This window comes from Perna viridis, chromosome 13 (genome assembly GCF_037379345.1).
Source record: "Perna viridis isolate PV_CMFRI_1.1 ecotype Kerala chromosome 13, ASM3737934v1, whole genome shotgun sequence".
NCBI classification, from domain to species: domain Eukaryota; kingdom Metazoa; phylum Mollusca; class Bivalvia; order Mytilida; family Mytilidae; genus Perna; species Perna viridis.
This window is the reverse complement of record NC_142457.1, coordinates 8,395,137-8,419,923: the sequence shown is the minus strand read 5'-3', so window position 1 is coordinate 8,419,923 and position 24,787 is coordinate 8,395,137. Positions and strand designations below refer to the sequence as shown.

Here is a 24,787-nt window from a genome sequence, read left to right as displayed (position 1 = left end):
CCTGGAGAACTAGTGGAGATGAACAGGAAGCATTATGATATGCTTGGAATCCTAATGCTATTTGTAACAAGCAATTTTGAAATAAATGTGATATTATTGTTAAAAAAATATATCGTCTACTTTACATGACAAATCTGTTGTCGTACCAGCAGACAAAGACCAAGACAGTGTGTTTTTGTCTGCAAAACGTTCGTTTTTTGTCAGAGGTAAAAGTAGATGTTGAAAGTCTGTGAAGCAATGTGCATTAATTAAGATAGAAATAACCGTCATGCAGATGCAAGATATTTTGTCCGCATTGTATAAAAGTTTGTATTGCAATGACGTCCTCCAAACGGTTGTGTCTGGAATGTCTTCAAGAGAACTTGTCTGAGTATCAACATTCCAATGGCTTTCTTATCCTTCTACAGATTGTCTGCGTATTTTCAGTAATTTTAGCTTGTTATTTATTCAAGAGACCGGTTCTGTGTCGATACTGTAATTACATGGATTGTCTTCACGATATTGTGTATATGGGTCTATATTGTAATAGCCTGGACTTCCTTCAAGACTCAATGACTTTGTTTCAATATAGTCTGGAATGTCTTCAATTGAACGTGTCTGAGTATCCATATTGCAATGGCTTGGGCTTCCCTGTACAGATTACATCTCTGCTTGTTCAGTATTATGATAGCTTTCACGCGAATCTGTATGTGTGTCAACATCGTTATAGCCTGGATTGTCCTCAATAACTTAAAGATGAACACTTTAATATATGTATTTACCAATATATTTCATCATCAAATCTCGTGAGAGATCAAAATTGACTGATTGGACTGGTTATCATAGTAAAAAAAATCATTGCAATTTACTTATCACCGAGCAGTGCCCTACATTTGTCTCTGATTGATGTTAGCGTTTCACAATTCGAGATTGTTTTTTTTTTTTTATATTATTAAAATATATGCAAAAATTGAACAAAAACAAAAACAAATAACAAACAAAAACAAAAAAACAAAAAACAAAAAACAAAACAAACAAACAAACAAACAAAAATATTCATCCCAATACCGTTTATTTAGATATTTCAATAAAAAGCTGAAAAGGATTTTCGAAATTCATTTCTTCTGTTTTAGCTGTTGTTCCCTTGATTACTTTTGTGTATTCAGAATCATTAATAAGGAAACCACAACCAGTTTAAGATTTTGATTATGCTGTTGCAATTTTTTGAAAGAACTATATAGAAGTACAGCGAGAGCTAAGGATTTGTAAGACTTTAATTGGTATAGAAGTTATACGACTGTTTTATGTGTCAATAGAAATATATATTAATATAGTTTGTGAATATCATACTTATATACTTGGTATTTTGTGTAAATTAAAGGGAGGGAAAAGATCAATCCACCCGATCGAACATGGGATCTTTCCCAACACGGTCCGCCACTATGGTTTGCGGCCAGGCTTTCCGTATTATAGCCTGACAACCCCGGCTTGTAACACGCCAGGGGTACCCCATTCAACCACCTGGGCACACATCCCAGTTGCTCTGTGGGCACAGCGCCTAACCCCGGCTAGATTTTTGAGAACTTTTTGGTCGCCTGTTATGACAAGCTTAGCGCTGCTGCAGGCGTATTCTCTTGACATCCTGACCTGCACGGGACCACACACACACACACACACACACACACAAATATATATATATATATATATATATATATATATATATATATATATATATATATATTGACATTGAATCATTGAAACATAATTAATTTTACAAACGTGAACATTGCGCTTATTTAAAACAAACACATCGACGATATGATTGAAAAATAATACGGAAAAGCACGAAGATGAACTCGTGTCAAAAGCTGTGGTACACGGTGATAAATGCCAAACAAAAGGCGTTGTTGTTCAACTACTTTCAGTTGTTCTTTATATGTTGTTATTGTTGATTTTACCTCAAATTGTTATTGTAGATTCAGTTCATTGGACGACCAAATAAACGTATTAGTAAATGATTGATTCATAAATAGTTTAGGTTATTTCTTTCTAGTATTTTAACGTCCTGTGGCAGATATCTTATTAATAATGAATTCAAACAATTAACCATTCAAATAAATCTTACTTTGATCTATCCGATATGCTTTTTTTTTGTATAAGCTAACAGAGGTATTAAGTAGCACTCCAGATAAGATTATGCAAAAGGTTGTTCATGGTTTTAAAAGCCTATATAATTTTATGTTTGATAATTCGTTTTAATATTATAGTAAAATAGGACATGTTGCTTTTCACATAAGCTTCCGTCACTCTGTAGCATTAAAATACAAAAGAAACTTTTTGATGTCCAATGTGGATTATCTCCTAAGTGCAGACAGATTGGAATGTTTAACTGTTTATTTCATCATATAGACCTAAAGTTCACATTAATGACATAAATGGAAATGTTAAGCTTTAAATAGGATAGTTTACAAGACACTAATACCAGCATTGAAGGCATCAACAAATGCTTGATGGTGTTGAAAGGGTGCATTCGTCGAATTCAAATTTTCATCCTTAAAAAAATCTGCATTATTCAATTTCCTATTCAACGATATTTCTATTTAAACACCATTTTTTTTTTATTCAACATATAGCGATATTCATCATTTTCCAATGAAATGATTTCTATTCCTTGCTTAATAGAATTCGATGGGTATCCTTACTTATAAAATAGAAAGATATTCATAGATTAAAAATTTCAATAGTAAATCGTGCCTGTTAATATAGGATTATTTTTTTCTGAAAAAGGTCTTTATTTGGAGTTATTAATTATTAATTATTATCAATTACTAAGATTATACCACTAGTACGATTTTAACCGTATTTCTTTTTTTACCTTTTCAATTTGTTTTTATTATATGAAAAGGATTACGTTGAGTTTACCTCTTTATTCAATTGCTGTCATTGAAAATGAAAATTGGCGTCAGATTTCATCACAAACAAGTCCTGCATTTAAATATACGCATTCATTTTAAGATACCTATATTCCTTTGTTATTTTGTATCGATTCATGATCATTTATGTATTTGTAATATTTGCATTGTTACAGTGCTTCTGTCAATTGATCTGTATTATCTGTTTGGCTGCAAACAAATTCAAATTCAAATGACTATTAAAACAATCCAATGCAGACAAATAGTGGGAAGGTTGTTTACGTCATTGCATTGCGAAAATTGGAAATAACTTTCAAAGTGAGTGTTATCTATTCTTTAACTTGATATACGTAAGCAATATAAGTTTTGGTGACCAACTTAAATTATTAGTGCTGTTTTCGGTATCCAATGCCTTATATCAATTGCTGAGATGCTTATTATTAACGAGAAAAAATATTATGCCTAATGTCGGCGTATATATACGAATATAAGTTTGTTGATTTTCATGAGACATATAATATGCGTCAAGTTTTGCTGATTTAACATTTTGGTAGTTGTTAATTGGTGATGAATATTTCACGGGATTTGTAAACATTATATGACAGTCCTCGTAAATAAGCAAATATAAATATTATGATTCCGATAAAACACAAACTCTTGTTGTCAAGTTTGTTTAGCAAAAACAATTAAATTTAAATATAAATGCATCTAGTTGTTTTTTAGTGCCTCTATATTTTAGAAGTTGAATGTTGTATTGGATATATTTGTTACTTATAACATTGGTATCTATGGTAAATATAGTGACATCGGTATGGATGTTAAGGGAGCAACACAAGCGGACCCAGTCACCATGTCTTTTACAGAACAACATCTACGTAACACAGCCGGCAAGACCAAAAACCGAGTCCGCAGCAATATGTGAGAACAATAGCTTTGGGCCATGTACAAGGTTGATATATGATGTGAACAAAGGGCTATGCCGATTTCATTTTGACGTCACGTACTCTGGAACGACAACAGTCAGCATACAGTTTAATGCTTCATGGATGCCGTATGGGATCGCTCACCCGGGAAAATCGTTTGGTTAATTGTTTTTTATAATTTGATTTCGTTACCACGGTAGAATAGTTTAAACGTCTAATTCACACTTTATTTCACTCTTCGTTTCCTTTGACCCAATTTCCGAATCCTCATTCAATCCCAAAGAATGTTTTCATTATAATAACATTTTATTCAAAATTTGAATTAAAATCCGTATTGTTTTAAAGTTTTTTGTTATCAATTAAAATTGTTTCAATATTCAATAAATAGTTTCAATAAAAGTTTAAAGTGGTTTGGAAAGTGTAAAGCTTACAATGCTTTGTATCCTCGCTGAACTGACAGTCCTGAACATGGGTGTTTTCAAAGCACAGCAGTGCAATGAAACATCAACTACATGTATTAAATTTCTAATCATTGGCGAAACTATTGGAGCCAAAATTCTACAATTAATCAATAATATCCGAGTGAATTTTGAATTTAAATATGTAAATATTAGTATGTCTTTCTTTCGTGGTACACCCCATTGCTTACCTATAAAATGTATTGAAAATAGGACACAATATGTTTGATGCCAGTTCATTCCAACGATATAGCCCTAAAAGTGTTATTATCAATAATATATCATCTGTAGAAAGGACATTAAAATTGCTGCTCCTTATAAAAATAGCGCTCCATTAGCAAATTGAGTATTTCTTAATATTGTTTGGTACAGCATGAGTTTACAATTGCGGAAAGCAAGGAATCGTGGTATTTATATATCCAAAGCTTGTAAAGCTTGTCATGTTTGCTTGAGACAAAGTCGCAGGCCAATATTAGGAACCGATGACCTATGACTCAGCCAAAATGAAAATCTCTGCGAAGAGATATTTTTTTTTTGTTTATTAACTACCATTGTCATTTCAAAAAAACAAATATGCAGCTCATAAATGTTGAGATAAAACGTCAATACTTTTCATTAAAATATGTCGACAGATCATGCCAAGATGCGCAGTTTTTTTTTCATGTTGTGGATATTTTCTTTTCCTATATTTTATTTTTCAAATTTCACCCGATAGTATACTTCTATTTACCATACTCACTGAAAATCCTTACTTAAAAACATTGTACATCGTTGTTTTTACAAAACAGATGGTACACCCAGATACAAATATAAAGTTCTTGGTAGAGATTTCTCATACTTTGTTAGAAATAATTTCAAATTATATTTCAAATATACAGAAAAAGATGTTTACAAAATGCTCGAATTTTTAATCGAAAATTTTCTATATTTTCATACTTATCTTCTTTCAGAATTGTCAAACTCTCCTTTCATCTGTGGCAATGAACCTTCAGCATTAACTCACACGTTATGCCAGAGCTTGCCAAGACGACGCAGACTTTTTGTATCGCGCTAGAATTCTAACAAATAGGCTTTCAGAACAGAGTTATCTTGCTACAAGATTGAAGTCATCACTACAGAAGTTTTGTGGTCGTCATCACGAACTCGTGGATCGTCATGGTGTATCTATCTGCGCCGTGTAAACTGATTGTTCAACGTGTCTAGTTTTCTTTTTCTTTTTTGTCTACCCCAGACTTGGCTTTTTATGAGCAACACAGCTGGTGTTCGTGGAAAAGTAGAGGACGCTTAACCTACCGGTCCACCTGATCCATGCTCCCAGTTTTTAGTGGAGTCCGAGTATCTCATTTGCTTTTGTTACTTTGTATGTATGATTTTAGTTACTTTATGTTCTTTGTTGTATATGTCTGTTTTCCATGTCTGGTCTTTGTCCCTGTATTGCATTCTTTTGATTACCGCTATGACCTTGGTTCCCTTGATTACTCTTTAAGTGGATATAATGTATAAAATGAAAGCAATATTTGTGTGCTAAGTTTTTCTTCAAAAAATAATTAATCGAATCGAGTATTTCTGATTCCAAATGCATGCAATTTGGTTACATTTGCAAAATGTGTTTCAAAATTTTTAAACACACTTTTCATTTTTTTTTATGACAAATAAAAATAACATCGTGCATGTGTTACGAATCAAAGTATTCATTTTACGATTAGATGTGTGGCTATCATTGCCCGTAAAATAGTAGTCAAGGGAACCAAGATTTTACCTGAAATCAAACAGTAATCAAGTAAACCAAGTTTTTTACAGAAATCAAAAGAATGTTATCCAGAAGCGAAGACCAGACATTGATAACAGAAACATCCAACAAAAAAAACTTAAACCAACCACAATGATACGTACAAAGCAACAAAAGTAAATGAGTAGCATGGACTCCGGGAGTAGGACCAGATGCTCTGAAAGAGTAAGGATCCTCAGCGTTTTAGAAACACCCGACAAGCTGCTCATAAACAGTCAACTCCTGGTAAATGAAGGAGGGAATCGTTCTTGTGGTACTGCATGAGTTCATGATGACGACCATAAAACATCTGTGATGAATTCGGTCTTGTAGCAGCATAACTCTGATCTAGAAGCCAATATGTTAGACGTCTAGCACGGTACAAAAAGTCATAACGCATGTTGTGATATGGAAACTCCATACGCGAGTCTTTAGCGAAAGAATGCATATCTTATCAACTAATTATGTTCAAAAGTCAATACTTCACATTTTTTTAGATTGATTTCATATTAGGGTAAGTTTTCTTTGCATAAATTATCTCTTACAGTAAGAATATATATTTGCATCACGTATTAATATCCGGTGTTAATGATTTTGAGTACGATTTGATTTATTATCTCGATGTCATACGTCATTTAGTTCTATTCAAAATATTGTTAAGTTATTTATGTATAGTTGAATGACATTTTTTCAAACATTTTAGGTGTTGGAACATTTTGGGCCGGTTTACGTAATATGGTTTGGGTAAATGGTGTCACCTTCTCCAACGTTTTCCAAATGAACATAATTTGGAATGATATACCGGATAGTGAAAACCCTAGCGATCCCGATTACGATTGTGGACTGTTTGCTACAAAGACATCGCAACATCTCGTTGATGTCAGCTGTAATGAAAAGCTTAGGAAATTCTTCCTTTGTGCAATTCCGGTACAAGAATAGAATAACAAGTTATATCAAAAGCAATTACTTGTATCAAACTTGAAAACAAAAAATGTGAAAGATTGATACTTGCGTTTAACAAACAAGCACAAATATTACTCCTTAATTTCTGACTTCATGACACACACAGTCTCGAGACCGCCAAAAACATCTTAAACTATAATATGAGAAATCATATCACACGGATCGTTCAAATTTACCTATGACCTATAGATAAGAACAAAATATATATTGGAGTTATCGTCACAGCTCAATGTATCCAACTTAGTCTATTGGAAATGGCATAAAGACATATAAAGGGAGAACAACTGTTTCTACCAAAAATACATTTGTTATTATATAATACCTTCGTGAAAACCAAGTTTTATTTTTTTATTGTTCTGTCATTGTTGTCGTTGTCTATAATAAATAAATAATTGACGTTTGTACTATTTCTTTCTGACTACTAAACGTGTGTCTAATTGTTAATGTAGTGTTTTACTGAAGACATTGTTGAAATAGTTGAAACAATTGTATATTTGTTTTTAAATTTAAAATTGTTGAAATAACAATTTAATCAAATCTTAAACTACAGTTATGGGATTTAAAAGGACCAATTTTATTTGTGAATTGTTTTATTCAATCTTAAATTAAAAATGTTCGAGATGACATATTTAAAAATTATCTTTACACTTAAATTTCCTTTAAGTTTTACAATATAAACTGTGTGTTCTATTCTCCTGAAGGTGCTTCGGATATCAAACTGCTCCGATATTCCCACCTAAAACATTTAACATTTTTACACAAGCTACTGTTACATTTACGGATACAAATCTTGCATACGTTTCTTTTTTTTTCGTTACAGAAACGCTTTAAGTAGTCGCGTTCGTTCATTCTGTTTTGTCTGTACATTTTCTTCCATCTCTGAATATATGTATAACTTATACATTCTATTCAATAAAATAGACAAATCATAATATTATGACATTTCATGATGGGGTATACTTCGACACGAAAATGTTGTGCAAAAAGATTATTAGGGAATTGTCCTTTTTCTCATTTATACGCAATGTAAGCCATTTCAGCAAATTTTAGAAAGGGACCCATCACACTTGACACCATAGTTTACGGTCTCAATGCGAAATAAAAAGAACAGTAAATATTATTCTCTCACGCTTTACACTTTTTATAGGTCGGTAATTATCTAAATGATTTGAGAAAAAAATACCGTCAGCTCCAAAAAAATCAAATATTTGAAATTGAATTCTACTACTGTCCATTTCCACAGCCGGACAGCCTGTCTGGTTAAAGAGTTTCTTCCCTTTGCTCAAAGCAAGAAGTCAAAAACAAGATTTATTCAACAACCAATATTAATCATGCACAAAACAAACAAACCAACAAACAAAACATCACAATCTTACAACTCAAGGATTCGATTTATTTGTTTAAATACACATGTAATATCTTTTGTCTGAAAAGTATATAGCTAACGAGTCTAAATCAAATGATACAATGGGATAAATAAAACGATTCTGCAGACAGCGGTAATTCATCGATTTTTCATAGTAAAATAAATTCTGGTATAAGTCTTGGACTTTTGAGACAGTATTTGTTGTTGTGATCGTGTTTTGGACTGTAATGGCGGTCAAAAGCCTGTTGCATAAACCAGAAAACCGTTGTAATTCACACTTAAATTTTCATTAAAATTACATCATAATACAAAGGATAAATAATTGTACAGAGTTATAAAGTAAATACGATCATTTCACAAGAGCATAAATGCGTGTATTAAGTTCTGAAAATTAAATAAATCATTATCTTGTGAGTGGAAATGTTCATACATGTATCAATAAAAGAAATGGACAAACCTTAATTGACTTGTGACCCATTACATGTACATAGAGGCCGAATGTTAGGTCATAAACAATATTTGTAATACGGTTATTCATGTCGACTTTCTCAAACTTAGTATACATTGTGATTAGTAGGAACGAATGTCCCAGCCATTTTGTTGTGCAATTTGTATTGTAAAAGAATTTTGTTATCTTTTTAATTTACAAAAAAGGATTAATCAAGGAAACCAAGGTTATAGCGGTAATCAAAAAAATGCAATCCAGGTACAAAGACCAGACATGGAAAACAGACATACACAACAAAGAACATAAAGTAACTAAAATCATACATACAAATTAACATAAGCAAATGAGCAACTCGGACTCCACTTAAAACTGGGAGCATGGACCAGGTGCACCAGTAGGGTAAGCGTCCTTCGCTTTTCTAGAACACCCACCGATTTGCTCATAAAAAGTCTAGTCCGGGGTAGACAAACGAGGAAAGGAAAATATGACCCGTTGAATAAATCAGTTTTTTATGGTGCAGATGGATACACCATAATGATCATCGAGTTCATGATAACGACCATAAAACTTTTGTAGTGATGACTTCAATCTTGTAGCAACATAACCCTTTTCAAGAAGCATGCTTGTTAGAGTTCTAGCGCGATACAAAAAGTCTGCGTAGTTTCGGCAAGCTCTGGCATAACGTATGAGTTGTGATATGAAAAGTCCATACGCATGTTGCCAAAGATAAAAGGAAAGTTGACAATTTTGAATGAAATGAATAAAATGCGTTTACACCTACAATTGCTAATAGCAGATTCAAAGGATTATAAATATGGCAAAAGAAAAAAACACAAAATCTTGTTATACTTTATCGATTTCTGTGTGATATAGGCCATAATTCACCCATTAAAACATGAAACAAACTACATATGATATATTCGTGAAATCCAGCACCGATCCAGTGCATTCTTCTTTTCTTTATCAAAATGATTTATGTTCAACTATCTTGAGTTCACAAGTAACTGTTTATAAATTTATTTCAAAAATGTTGTATACAAAAAACAGGATGGTATTTTGTAATGAAACAATTATGCTATCTAGTATATGTCGGTGAAACATATGAAGGATTTATCAAATCAATGTGCGGTTAACTTTCGGGAATTATGAATTATCATGCTACAAAAATGAAATCAACACAACAGAAATTTCATGGTATGGTCGTTGTCATGAACTCGAAGATCATAATCTGCATCTTGAAAATCGATTTGTTCTTCGTGTCAAAGTTTTCCTGACCTCTTTTGCCTACCATTTTATTTATCCCATTGTATCATTTGATTTAGACTCGTTAGCTATATACTTTTCAGACAAAAGATATTACATGTGTATTTAAATAAATAAATCGAATCCTTGAGTTCAAAGATTGTGCTGTTTTTTTTGTTTTTTTTTTTTGTTTTTGTTTTTTTTGTTTTGTTGTTTTTTTTTTTTTTATTAAACAATGCTATCTAAAATAAATTTTCGATTTTATATGTCCAATAACAAACAATAATTTTAATGCAACAGTATTTTAATACTTCGAAAATATGGCTTAAAACTTTGAGGAAGATCAATAATAAATTCGCCTGACATCGTGAAAAAAATGAACGTTAAGCGCTTAATGCGGTAAACAGAAAAGTGAGCAGATGTTATTTCGCCACTTTGGCATACTGGGAATGTACAAGACCAGACATGGAAAACAGACATACACCAAAACGCAACTTAAATCATACATACAAGGTAGCAAAAGCAATGGGCAACTCGGACTCCACTAAAAACTGGGAGCATGGGTTGGGTGCACAGGTAGAGTAAGCGTCATTGCATCTTACAAATGATTCCTTTATGAAACCCAAAATTCAATACAAACAACTTATGTATGGATATAACTAATGTAACGCTTAATAAATATTTGTTCGGCGTGCAGAGTTTTCTCTACTCTATTTGTGTGTACAGGAGTAGAAAACGTGTCTATATTCTGTAATATACACGGTTATTATCGATTAAATACCTGAGTTATTCATATTTTTGTTCAGACTCCTGTGTACATGAAATTGCTTAAGTTAGTGTATTATTTTATTTAACTACATTTGTAAAGGATATAAAGGTTCTATGTTCTATAAAGTTTTTGGAGTTTATTTTCCAAAATAGTATTTCTAGTAGTATGGAGTTTTATTTTGTCTATTCGTTTTACTTCAATCATACATATTCCAAACAAAACATATGCTTCTTGCATCTGAAATCTGCAATGTCTTGTCTTATGATTTTGCAGTAATGGCTTTATGAAGCAAACGATACTGATATCTTACAGGCACAGCTTGCGTTGAAATTTGAAACATTTGTTATTGTTGAGTTATATAAGTAGGAGCTTTAACGATTAACCAAGCCAATCAGATTGAAAAAAAATGTATAATTGCATTAGTTTTTGTTTAATGTTATCCCAAAATAAAATCAAATGTCCGAGGTGAATAAATTCTATATCATTTATGTACTAAAATATCTATTAAGTGCTAAAATATGGATTTTGTAATTCTGATATCGTCTAAGCATTTTGTTTATCAAGTTGATCCAACATCCTCAACACAAACATTTGACATTTTTCACGCCAATTACTGTTATCATTGCCAACGATTCCACCAGAGCTAACGCAGTCTCGTACACATGTCTTTTCATCTTCATTACAAAACCGCTTACATTGGTTACGGTCGTTTTTAGGCTCTTCTTGGCACCTTTTCGTACACATTTTGCGTTCCTTTTTACATTCTTTTTCACATTTCTTTTTGTTTCCCTCCACCTCAGTTATACATAGAACCGTTATTACAAATACAAGTATGAAAAGTTTGCTCTGTGAAATACAAAAAGGGAACACATGAATACGATATCTTAAAATATCATTTAAGGGTACTGTTTTTAACGGAATGTATGAATAACAAGATTTACCCTTATTTTCACATTGAAAACTTTTAAACTAGTCTAAATTGAAGATAAAAATAAAATATCTTTGATAAAGAAAACGGTGTTCACAATTTCATTAAGCATCCTAACTAGCTTTAAAATGTTAACATATGGTCCGTGTACATGTAAAATAATCATCAAAAAGTAAAACATAAAACACTAAAAAACCATTTGTATTTACATGTACTACATTATTATTTAGAGTTGATGAACCTTCAGAGTGGGTACGAATATACATATCTGACTGAATTTAAAATGGTTGTTTTGAAGACACTTTCTACATGAACATGATCAAAATGAAGAACTACAAAAGAAAATCAAATCAAAGCGAAATATCATTAAGTTGTGAATGTTGTCTATTGTTAAAATTGATTTAGATCTGAAAATTATAAAAGTCCACAGGAATTCCACGCAGCGGTTCCTTACCCACTCCTTTTGAACCGCTATACACTCCTGGATAAATTTCAAACTTCGTTTTACAATTGGATAACGGTGTGAAATATATTCACACACACAAAAGCAATTAGAGAACGAATTTCTAGTCAGTCTTCATTTAAACCCTTGTATTTTCATTATACATGTGTACATTTAAATTAGTTATTTTAACCCGACGCCCTTCCTTTATGATAAAATATAAAAAGTGCATTGTATTGTAGGTTACTTACAGTCATTCTTGCTTCTGTTTGAAATTTGTACCCAACAAGTTTTTATCGCGTTTGCCAATTTATATACTAAACATGACCGTGAACATGTGCTTGGCTTGTGATAAATAAAGCGATAAAAATCTAGCGTAAAAGTTACAATTATCAAACAGACTGCAGATAGGATAATTGTTTATTATAATATATCATTTAACGACCAATACTATTTAATTCTACCTAAAATCGTATGTTTACTTTTACCCTTCGGACATACGAGTATACATCTGTGAACATATATTGTAATTCTAAAGTATCAGATAAGTTCATGAAGTTCACCTAAAGTTTCGAGATTATGTTGTATCCAATCTCAACCTAGACAATGTACATGTACCTGGCATATCTAACAAGTTGTCTGCCATTGTATGACGAACACGAAATCGTGGTAATCAAGAGGGCTCATGATGTAGTGTTTCATAAGAAAACTACAACAACAAAACAACAAAATAAAAAAAAAAACTTCAACCAAATCTTTCTTCTATTTTGAGAGAATTTCTTCGAATCTATTTATTCAAACATGTGGATAGTCGGAAGTATACGGGGAAAGATATAATAATGCTTATAATGATAAAAATGATAATATATAATAATAGCAATAAACGGAGTAAAACAATATGTCATCGGCACTTTGGGGTCGGAAACTTAGTAATAATGTTACCTTTTTCGAAACGTGGAACAACTCACCACCCGTACGCATATTGCTTCATAACCTCAAAATTTCAGATGTGGAACATTATTTTCGCACTAAAATTCGAATCTCCCAATAATCGGCGTATATTGAAGTTATGGTATGACAATCAGACGCCACGGTAAAAACGATTTTAACACGTCTTGAAACCCACAAATTTAGATTTGGCATATCATGTTCAGCATCGAAACCACATTCCATCCATAGAAGCATTTTGCAATTTTGGCATGAAAATCAGTCGCTATAGCCACGGCGAGTTTCAACTATTCTTTAAATGTCAAAATTAAAATCGGTGTGTCGCCTTCACTAAAAAAAAATACATCCAAATCAGAGCATTTTGATTTTTTTGATAAAAATCGGTTGCCAAAGCAATGGACGTCATATCGTTTAGGGTTTTTGTTTTGCATAATCTTATTTTCCATTTCAAACTTTACAAGTTTCTGGGCACGTTTGTTTTCGGTTGCATGTCGTATATTTTAACATTTTTCCTTTTTTTGCAGTCTTTTCAAAATAGCTGCCTTTTTTAGGTTTCAAACTATTATTTTTCAGATTGGTATAATGGGAATGGAATAATGTTTTTGTCGAATAGATCTTAATTTAGTTCGATTCACTGACGAAGAGGTCTGGCGTGTAGGATTTAACCTAGTGGAGGGTAGAACATTATTAGAATATTGGTATGTTCTACAATAAACTGATTGGATTATGTCAGAATAAGTTAACGTTGTAAAGTTATGCAAAGTTTTTTGAAGGAATTTTACAACAACCAAGCAGAAATGAAAACTTCAGGCCAAGGCAACCCATTAGCATTGAATGAACGACGAGGAAATCCTCATAGCACATGGCAGGCTACATCTGATATATAAATCAACATATAATACATGCGAAGTCTATAATGATGACACGCCGTTTTTTTTTGTTTTTTTTTTGTTTTTTTTTGTTTTTTTTTTGTTTTGTTTTTGTTTTGTTTTGTTTTTTTTTTTGATGAACTGACTAGTAATTTTATTGAAATGCATTTTACATGTATGTTTCTATTTTTCCCATTCCGCCTGATTCTAAAAAAAAAACATCTAAATTATTACGTCTTATACTTTAATATTCGTTTCTTACTAGTTATATGCATTCTATAAGTGCTATCGCCAGTTGAGTGAAAATTCTTAAATACAAGTCAGTCACATATACTTATCCATAATCCAAATGGATTTATCACACAACTTTTAAAACACTTGGACATAAGTAAAGTCATGGTAGAAGACTTCTTTTGCAAGTTGAAATTGAATAATAACCTCATAGCCGAATTCATTTATGTAGGTAACTCATACTTAAGGAGGAAAGTTTTCCGAATCGATAGTCTAAACCTTTTAATGGGAAAACTTAAACAAATCGTTTTAAGCTTTGACGAAATTGACTGCCTGTTTGATTGCAAAATGTTTTAGTGGTTGGGGATCTTAGTGCAGTAAGGCATTTACCCTGACAAACTGAATGGCATACAAAGTGTTCCAGTCTGCCAATATTACATGTTGACAATATCATTGAACATTTTCAAGGCCATAATGGCACACCGCAATATTTTGTATATGATAAACTAGAAAACTGCCAATAAAATTGTAGATGTTACTATCAACCTTATCCAGACAACAAAGCATTAATTAATTGCACAGAAACCCATATTGGACTTTTACAGAGTAATATAATGTGTCCCAAATATAATTTTCACTTACACTCCTTTTGAGACGTTTAGGTTTCGCGCAAGCCCGATACCCAAACGCACACTAAACGCTCACCAAACGCATAATAAACGAACACTCATATCGGGCGTTAAAAATTTCGTAAAACCCCGAGGCTTCATTTCTTGCATTGCATGTGGTAGAACCTGTCAGTGATGGATTTGGCTTCCTTTTTCGATAGTTGTCGTTATGAGTACTTCTTGTATACAACTAATATTTTGATTATGATCTTCCTACATATTTGATTATAATGCTGCTGATGAGAGGTTACTCCTAGAAATACGTGTATAGCATTTTGAAATTTACAGTATATAAAACTGGTATTTTGTTTTTAAACGACCGCTTCTATCATGTATTTATCGTGCGTTTAAACGAATGCAAAACGATGAGTAACCGCACGATAAACGATGCACAAACGCTAAGATGGGAAACGTAAACGTTTCAACGAGTTTAACTCTTTGTTTACCTGTTTTACTTATATATTTTCACGACATCCTAATGGAAGAGATTTTATTGGTATTTTTTTATCTGTTGTTTTTGGATTTTGAAGTGACTTACAGAAAATGCGAGTATTCTTTCGAAATTGGTACAGCTTGCCTTTGTCTTATATATTAAGATGTGTGTATTCTATGTCGATTTCAAGAGTAAATCCGAATTTGACATGTTTTTTTACCTCGTTTTTTTATCATCGTATTTTGTCACCACCGTTCAGATTTGGGGAGGATTGAGTACTCACAAACATGTTTAACCCCACTGCATACTTGATGTGCCTGTCCCTATTTTTACAGCTTGCGCTATGGTATGGGTTTTGACCATCATTGAAGACCGTCGGGTGACCTGTAGAAGTTTAACTGTCTGTTTCTCATTGGCAATTATACCACATCTCCTAATTTTTTTTCGATAATAACTGATCTTTGGATTACACGAACACAAAAAGACACACACATCTATAGATTGTTATCGATGAATTACACTGATTTTACACCTTAAGTATTTTTGTCGTTGATCATCAGGTAAAAAATATTTGTGTTTATGTAAATCGAACATCGCAGTATTTCAGTTAACTGGTTATATCCCAATTGAATAAGAGATTAGATATACGTAAAGAAAAAAAAAACTAAACTTTCGTATACTTTGTTGACAATCGACATCTTTATTTCAGCTATATTATCACCACAGCGAAGACAGCAGCATTGTCTCCATCCGCATCTACTCCCACCTGTTGGGCAGCCGTGGGAAGCGTAAACTGCTGGACATCTACCTACATTTCTACAACCAGCGTACCAATAGCACGTGTATTGCTTTCTACGAGGTTTATGCCTGAAAATTAAAAACAAATGCTTGAATTTTCTGTAAATGTCATGTTCTTTGCAAAATAAAACTGTATTTGGGAGATGCTAATTCTACATTTATATTAGCCCACTGTCAAAATATTTAATTGGTTTGGTTAATTACCTTTAACGGCTTGCATTTGGTTTTAATTTCAACAACAGCAAATAACGTATACATACCAGAAATGACCAACACCAGAACACAAATGAACACAAATATCCATCATCACAGGTGCTGTTTAGCAAATCGTGTCGGTAAGTAATTATGGTCAATAAGAAATTGATCTTTCTAAAAGACAAATACATTTAAATGATAACATAATTGATGTTCAAAAAGCTATAATATAAAAACAATTATATCTATTGTGTTCAACGACTTGATCGTTTGCACATTCAGTAAAGTATAATCTAAATAAGGGTTAGACATCAACTATGTCATTTTTTCAAAATGCTTTAATGTGATATTGAGTTTCAAACTAATGTTAAATCTAAAGAATACATCATATCATTATCAAAATACAGAATGCGAATGCATGTACAACTCCTCTGAATATATCATTCGAAATTTTCTGACTTGTACTAGGACACATACGCAAAGCCATAGTTTAATTAAAATAGCACAAGAATTCTTCTACATAATACAAGAAGGGACTTCTCTGGAATTCATAAACAATTGCCAATGTGATAATTCGAGCAATACTTTACAAAAGAAAGCAAACAACGATAAAATAATTTGTCACTAAAAACAGGTTCAGTGATAGAGAAACAATGTAATGTCATTGATCCAGATCAGATATCTCTTATTCAATTATGTTTTCGAGTTTCCAAATGGTACTAGAAATCCAATTTTTATTTTACCATGAACATATTCTAAATGTTTAAGTCTCAGTGTGTTTTTATTTCATGAAAAAATACCTATATATCTTTAATGATTTTTAAAAATTAATCAAACGAAATTAGAAATGATATTTAAATTAGGAAATAAAAATAAGAATTTGACACACGACATCGTATAATATGAAAACAGACCTATTATTACATTTTTATTTGAAGTGTGATTCACCCTATCGGTGCACCTGGACCTTGCTCCCAGTTTTTAGTGGAGTTCGAGTTGCTCATTTACTTTTGTTGCTTTGTATGTATGATTTTAGTTACTTAATGTACTTTGTTGTGTATGTCTGTTTTCCATGTCTGGTTTTTGTCCCTGGATTACATTCTTTTGATTACTGCTATAACCTTGGTTCCCTTGATTACTCTTAAACTCTATTTTAAGAAACTAACTACTGCTGGTTTGTGTGACTGTCTGTCCAGCAGTCTGTGGTTAAATGTTTTTCTTGGGAGAAAAAAAAACACCATTCGATTTGTTTTCTTTATTTCCTGTTTAACGCCTTAAAGTGAAATTGGATTTTACAGTCGAAAATGTGGCTACCCACATGGTTCAAAATGCATTTATTGTTCCTCGCAACAATAATTTTATCAATAACAAATTTTAGTTGATATTTTCCGAATGAATATACGATCAAATGATTAAATAATATATTTTTATATATTTTGCTATTGTATTTTAGTTCAAAATAAAATTTGTTTATTGCATATCTTGCATAAAAAATGATAGTTTCATTACATGCAATAGTAGCTGATTGATAACAGATTTCACAAATGCAACAATAACCTAATATCTATCATTATGGTCTGGATGAACAGAGTATACTAAACTAATACATTGCGTGTTGACTGGCTTAGAAAATATACCAAAGAGATATATTTCAAGAATACAGAGAATCGAATCAATTCCGACTAATTCTATGACGAAACCCACCTAACACAACTGGAATTTGCCATGCCGCAGCTTAGATTTACCTCAATATCATATGAATCCCAGATAATATATTCATTACTATCAATAAATTAAATCATTACAAAAATATTCAGGGTGAATATTGTTTAAACAGACTTATTCATTTATGATAGAAGTTCATCACATTACATGTTCAAGTGTTAGTTCAATCTGCACACCAGTTCCTATTTTATTGAATTGAATAAGATTTACACACAAAGCATAAATATGTTCTTAATTAAATGAAAAAATGACATTAAATACCAATGAACAACACAAAATCTTCCTTATTTTTTTTAGAAATTAGAAAGTGTAATTGTCAAACGCATACGACTGTTTATCAACTAAAAAATGATTTATTGCTAACGATTGTGTGGGAAAACACTATGCTAGCATTTGTGACCAACGCAACGGAATGTCACTATGAACTTGATATCTGAGACGTGAAGAAACAATAATGGCTGTAAAGGACAAAAGTAATGTTCAAAGGTTAAATGAAATTAAACGCTGAAAGAAAAACAATTATTTTAACCAAATAAGCATGTATTTTGCAATGTCAATGGCCTAAATTGTCTAAACCAGAGAAAAAAATTGTGAAAAAATCCACTTTGTCTTTTCACAATCCTAAATTCGAGGCATTGTATTTCGCATCTTCCTCAAAATGACTGAAGATAAAAAATATAGAAAAGATAAGCAATTAAAGGCACACAATTGATGTCAATGTACATGTACAGTTGTTTTGTCAATCGAAACGCACTAAGTGATGTTTAGGTCAGTAATGTATTGATTTTGTTAAATGGTCCCAATTTGAACAATTAAGCTCGTGATATGATTTGATCAAAAATCATTTAACGCTGTCTAAATCTGAAACATAACGTATTTTGTCAATTATATCGTTTGCAATGGACCTTCTGACATAGCATGAGTGTCAGGGACAAAACATAGAAAAACCGAAATTAAAAAACATATAACATACAGGAACTGGATTTATCAGGTTTTATATGAAAACAATATTACTTTTAGATAGTTTCATATTCAGAGTACCTCGCTCACAGTTATTGATAAAAGAAAGTGTTAATTTGATTGGTTAGTGACTACCAAACATGAAAAAGGGACAAAATGAAAAACAACCAAATATTGTTTATAAATCGACATATAAAATGTTGCATTAAATATATTCGGAACGCAATAACATGCAACTGTTGTGTATTATACATGTATATTTTAAATTTAATTAAAAAAAAAGATCCTTTAAAATATTGAGTACGTCTATAATAAGCAAGGCAAAACAACAGCGTTCGGTGATGAATTACGTCATTTCACACAACATGCATAATCCAATATCGGCTTATGATATAATGAGCTTGAAATGGTGTCTTATTTCGGTAACTTATCCCTATCAATGCATGTATCAGTAGCTTTTACATCTAAATCTAGTAGGCAAAATGAAAAAAATAAGTTGTAATTTGGACTTTACACAAAATTGCAAAAAAACGTTATTACTAAAACGATTACTTGTTGGTATTTAGTTTAAAGAAATGCTAAAGATGTATTCAGTTGAAAGGTTTTACCGTAAAATGATATAAATTAATACAAATGGCGTAACAAATTTGTAAATAAAGTCAATATTTCGTGAAACATGCTTAATACAATATATATATATATAACCGTCTAAATATGCTTAACATCACCAGAAGATGGTAAAATTTAAATTGAATATTTCGGATAACAGATATCCTTCCTCAGCATAAAACTCATAAAACTATACGAGCATAAAACTCACAAAGTTCAAGATCAAAACAGATTCAGAAGCTGAATAGCGTGCGCTGTGGGTGATTGTACCTTTATCAAAGGCTCACATAAGCAACTGATGAGGAGCCTGAATGAAAATAACAAAGAGGGTCTTTTGATCAAAGTTACAATTAACTGTGGAAGACAATTTAAAAAAATAAAAAGTTCAAATATAGTAGTACGGCGTATTGATGTATAGCAAGTAGTGCTGTACCAGCCTTAGATCCAAGACCTAAAAATGAATTATTTTTTCTCGTTAATTCCATCTGGAGAAGTTGTTTGCAATTTCTTCATCCAAAAGCTTTCCCGAGATACTCTTTTACATTTTGACCAGTTTTTATTATGTTCTATGATCGTCACAACAATGTTGTGGAGATCCTCCTGGGTGTGTCCGGCAGATCTAAGACCAGACCTCCCTCTGAGTCGCCATCTTAGATCATCTGTTTTGATAAAAAGACCCTCTTTGTTATTTTCATTCAGGCTCCTCATCAGTTGCTTATGTGAGCCTTTGATAAAGGTACAATCACCAACAGCGCACGCTATTCAGCTTCTGAATCTGTTTTGGTCTTGAACTTTGTGACTTTTATGCTCGTTAAGTTTTGTGAGTTTTATGCTCATATAGTTTTATGAGTTTTATGCAGAGGAAGGATATCTGTTATCCGAAATATTCAATTTAAATTTTACCATCTTCTGGTGATGTTAAACATATTTAGACGTTTATTTTATCTATTGTTATATTTCGCATCGTCTTTAACGATCCATCACCCCATAAGAGTGATTGTTGACTATTATTTAGACGTGTGTGTGTGTGTGTGTGTGTGTGCTTAGTAAACATGCAGCTGTTATTTGGCGTCTAACTAAAGATCTGTTGTAGATAATGTTTTCAAAGCATAAAAAAATATCCTGAAGTCCATGAAAATGGTTATTATCTGCATAATTGTTTCCATTTCTCTTCTCAGTAGTATTTTTTATTGGTTTTCATTTTACTATCATCATTTTCTCAACCCTGTCAAAGAATATATTGTTTGCGAGATTTTGTTTCTGACTTTGAGTGTTCACAAACCTACGTTGAAATAAAATAATCTTTTCCAGAATTCCGTATCGTCAACTATTCACATATCGACATCTTGAAGTTGATCAAAGCTGTTGTAGGTCAGGGCTCCATTCGAAATGTCGAAATCGAAAGAAAGCAATAATGTTGGATTTACCAAATATACATACCCAGAACGAATTTACCTCACTTGAGTTACACAAAAAAAACTAAAATCATGATAAATTTATTCAGAGACGTCAAAACAATAGTTTAAGTAGCAGAAACAATGAAATGCAGTTGATTCGTCAAAAATGAAATCGTTCTTTTGGACTCGTGGTATCTCGATTACTTAATGATCGTTCGCAGTTACAGAAAACTGGCTCATAACATAATAAAAAAAAGAAAACGTCAAAACTATCAGCATTAGAAATAATCGGTCGCTACAGTTCCCGTGGGCTGTATTTGGAGCAGTAACGTCAAGTACTGTCAAATGCATTATCGTCATAAGATGAATTGAGAACCAGATATTTTGGTACATTTTACATCAAAATTAGATATATCCAGGATTATATTGATAACAAAACCGAATCAATATGTTCAAGGGACAGACCTCATTTATATATACCATATTCTAAAACTTCGGCGATTATTGTCAATGTACATATCATGGAACTAGCTGCCCAGAAACTATACGCTTTGACAGGATACAGAAAATAAAACTGAAAGAGTAATCAAGGGAACAAAGCAGCAAAAGTAAATGGGCAACTCGGACTCCACTAAAAACTGGGAGCATGGACCAGGTGCACCGGTAGGGTAAGCGTTCTCCGCTTTTTTGGAAACACCCGCCGAGTTGCTCATAAACAGTCAAGTTCGGGGTAGACAAACGAGGAAAGGAATACTATGACCTGTTGAATAAATCAGTTGTTATAGTGCAGATGGATACACCATAACGATCCACGAGTTCATGATGACGACCATAAAACTTCTGTAGTGATGACTTAATCTTTTAGCAACATGACCCTGTTCCAGAGTTCTAGCGCGATACAAAAAGTCTGCGTAGTTTCGGCAAGCTCTGGCATAACGTAAGAGTTGTGATATGAACACTCCATACGCAGGTGTCGAAAGGATTTTGCCACAGATGAAAGGAAAGTTGACAATTCTGAATGAAAAGTCATACGTTTGACGTAAAGTTTGGTCGACAGTTTTCCTTTACCATTGATTTCGAAGTGTAGGTCAAGATATGAGGCTGACTTCGCCATGTCTGTAGTATCCTTTATCTCAAGTTCTTTTGGGTAGATGCGATGTATCAAATCCCCGAAATTAGTATTGTTTTAAAGGTGACCTTCAAGGTCTGTGCAATATGATGGTCACATTAGACAGGAGATCTTTATATTCAAGTCTTTTTTTACATATAATTCAATACACAGTAAATTTGTTTCATCATGGTCCTCTAAGATAGGTTATTGCTGAATATAGGTACCTGCAAATACAGGTTTGACAACTAGGTTTTTATGCAACAATTTGAAGCATTTGCGATAGAGCTGATCGACAGAGAAATAAGTGTGAATGTAGCTAGATGAAAGGTATATATATCTAAGGGCAAGATTGATTACGGAACTACGATGGTGGCTGAAGTTATGAATGATTTGGCAAACAGTTAAGAAAATTTAGAAACTGACAAAAGGCTTGGCACTAGTAGTTTGTAGTTCAATTATGCAGAACATCGGAGAGTTCTGTATTTTATTGACAGACAACAAACATACATAAAACGCAAGATGGCGCATTACTATAATGTCACGTAAATTTTTCCAGGATATTTAAAAGAAACATTAATCGTCTATACGTCTTTACAACAAGTAGGACTATAATGATTATCATGTTTAACCTAAAGTTCAATAATGATTATCTTTTGTATCAATATATTATGAGACAGATCCAATATAACACGGTTCATAAACCCAGATCGTTCTTGCCAATGGCAGATGTATGCTTAAATATGTAAAAAATGAACAGCATATCGAAACTACGCGTACGGCGCGTGGAATGGTTTCTACGAATTAACACCGAACTGAAACAATAACTTATCCAAAAATAAATAATGCACCGTATAAAAACAAGAACATTTGATTTGTTTTTCTGAAATACACCGTAATGAAAGAATTTCGAGTAAATCTAGATAACAAGTATTTTTTTTTTAAATTATTTCAGTAGATCTTTGGTCAAAATATTGGAGTCAAATAATTTATTACTGGTCGGTCCATGATTTCGAGTTGTTTTATTCATTCGATGTCAAATTGATCCAAAGAAATCCGGCCCTAAAATGACTTCATCATAATGAATTCGTTGCCAGTATTTTTTTATTATTATTGAGATGTTTCCGCAAGATTCACCAGATTTTTTTCAATGGAAATTGGATAGAGCATCAAGGAATTACGTTACAAGAAAGGAATATGACACAAGAAAGTATTTAAACATGAAAATGTGTAGAAAAAAATTGATATGAACTCTGAAAGGGTCCATGGAACTGGCTATGTGTATACCTAATTATATTACCTGTAGAAAAAAAATAGGCCTGTATTGGTTAAAACACTAAAATGTTCCATCAAACGAGAACTTTCATTCAAATACCTCTCTTGTTCCATCATTTCTTGATGAATTGTACTGTCATAAGTTTAACAAAGTTTAAAAAACTTTAACCGGACAATTATATTATAGTATCAGTTCAATAGACTTCGTTGACATTGATAACGAAACTACATTCAAACCCTTTTTTACTATTGTGGATGATAAATATCAAGAATAAACTTAAATTTGTCCAAAACTGAAAACGAAATGAAGAACTGTAATTAACGTGCTATTTAAATTAAGAAAGAATAAGAAAACATTTTAAGGGAGACTATAACATAACAGAACATCTGACTACTTGTACCTGTCTTACATGCATCATGTCATTTGCATTGGTTCCATCATGCACATTGTTTTTTCTTTTAAAAACCTAGAAATCTTAAGTTTAGCTCAATACAATTGCCATTGTTGTACTGACAATAAACTATTTTTTTAAATATCAATAAAAAGACAAAGTTTATTTAAGCCAAATATAATAATTTCCTCACAGGAAAATACATTTTAAATTAGATTAGCAAAACGTGATCCACATACTTAAACTACAACACACATATGCTACCATTAGTGATCAAAGTCGGTGGACTGTAATTGTATATTTGAATCACGACAATCAGGTTAATTTCAAATATAGTATTAATCTTGAAATTCCAAAACAGAGGCTCTTTCATTGCAAAAGTCGTCCTTCTTAATCCATCATAAATTTCCATCAAATATAATTCAGAATCCAACTATGATATAATTAGCAATTTTTTTTGACAGAAAAATAATGCATATCCTCATGCTACAATACAAGTAAACAAATGTCTTGATATCGGAGCAAAATAGTACTATATGATTGAAATATTAATAACAGAAGTATGCAGACAAATTTTCGAAATATCAAGGGTAATTATAGACTTAGTTTTGTTTAGATATTCGAACGATCTTTTACCTGAAACATTCTACCTACAGATAAGATCAGTTCTCATCTTCAAGGGGAACCGTCAGAATTGCTGGCTCTAGGACAGTTCTAAAAGTGTCACAGAACAGTTTCGGAGTCAGCTCTTCTGTGAGTTCTGTTACTTGAACCAGCTCTGCTGAAAGTTCTGTTACTTGAGCCAGCTCTGCTGACAGTTATAGCAGAACCAGCTCTACGAGAAGAGTTCTACTAGTAGAATCGGCTCTTTGACATTTCAATGTTTTATACCACTATTATTATTACCAATGCTCAACATAAATCTCGACTGAAAAGCATTAAGCATGATTAATGCTCTATGAAACATAGAACACCTTGATA

General features: G+C 32.2%; 1 protein-coding gene across 1 annotated transcript; it reads right to left on the bottom strand.

The window, feature by feature from the left end:
• Nucleotides 1-10,999: 10,999 nt before the first annotated feature.
• LOC148599455 (uncharacterized) lies at nucleotides 11,000-12,539 on the bottom strand. Its single transcript, XM_088559461.1, has 2 exons — nucleotides 12,450-12,539; nucleotides 11,000-11,674 (listed from the first exon to the last, which is right to left on the bottom strand). The coding sequence occupies exons 1-2, from the start codon at nucleotides 12,453-12,455 to the stop codon at nucleotides 11,372-11,374; spliced, it is 309 nt and encodes a 102-aa protein (XP_088415587.1). The 5' UTR covers nucleotides 12,456-12,539; the 3' UTR covers nucleotides 11,000-11,371.
• Nucleotides 12,540-24,787: the final 12,248 nt, after the last annotated feature.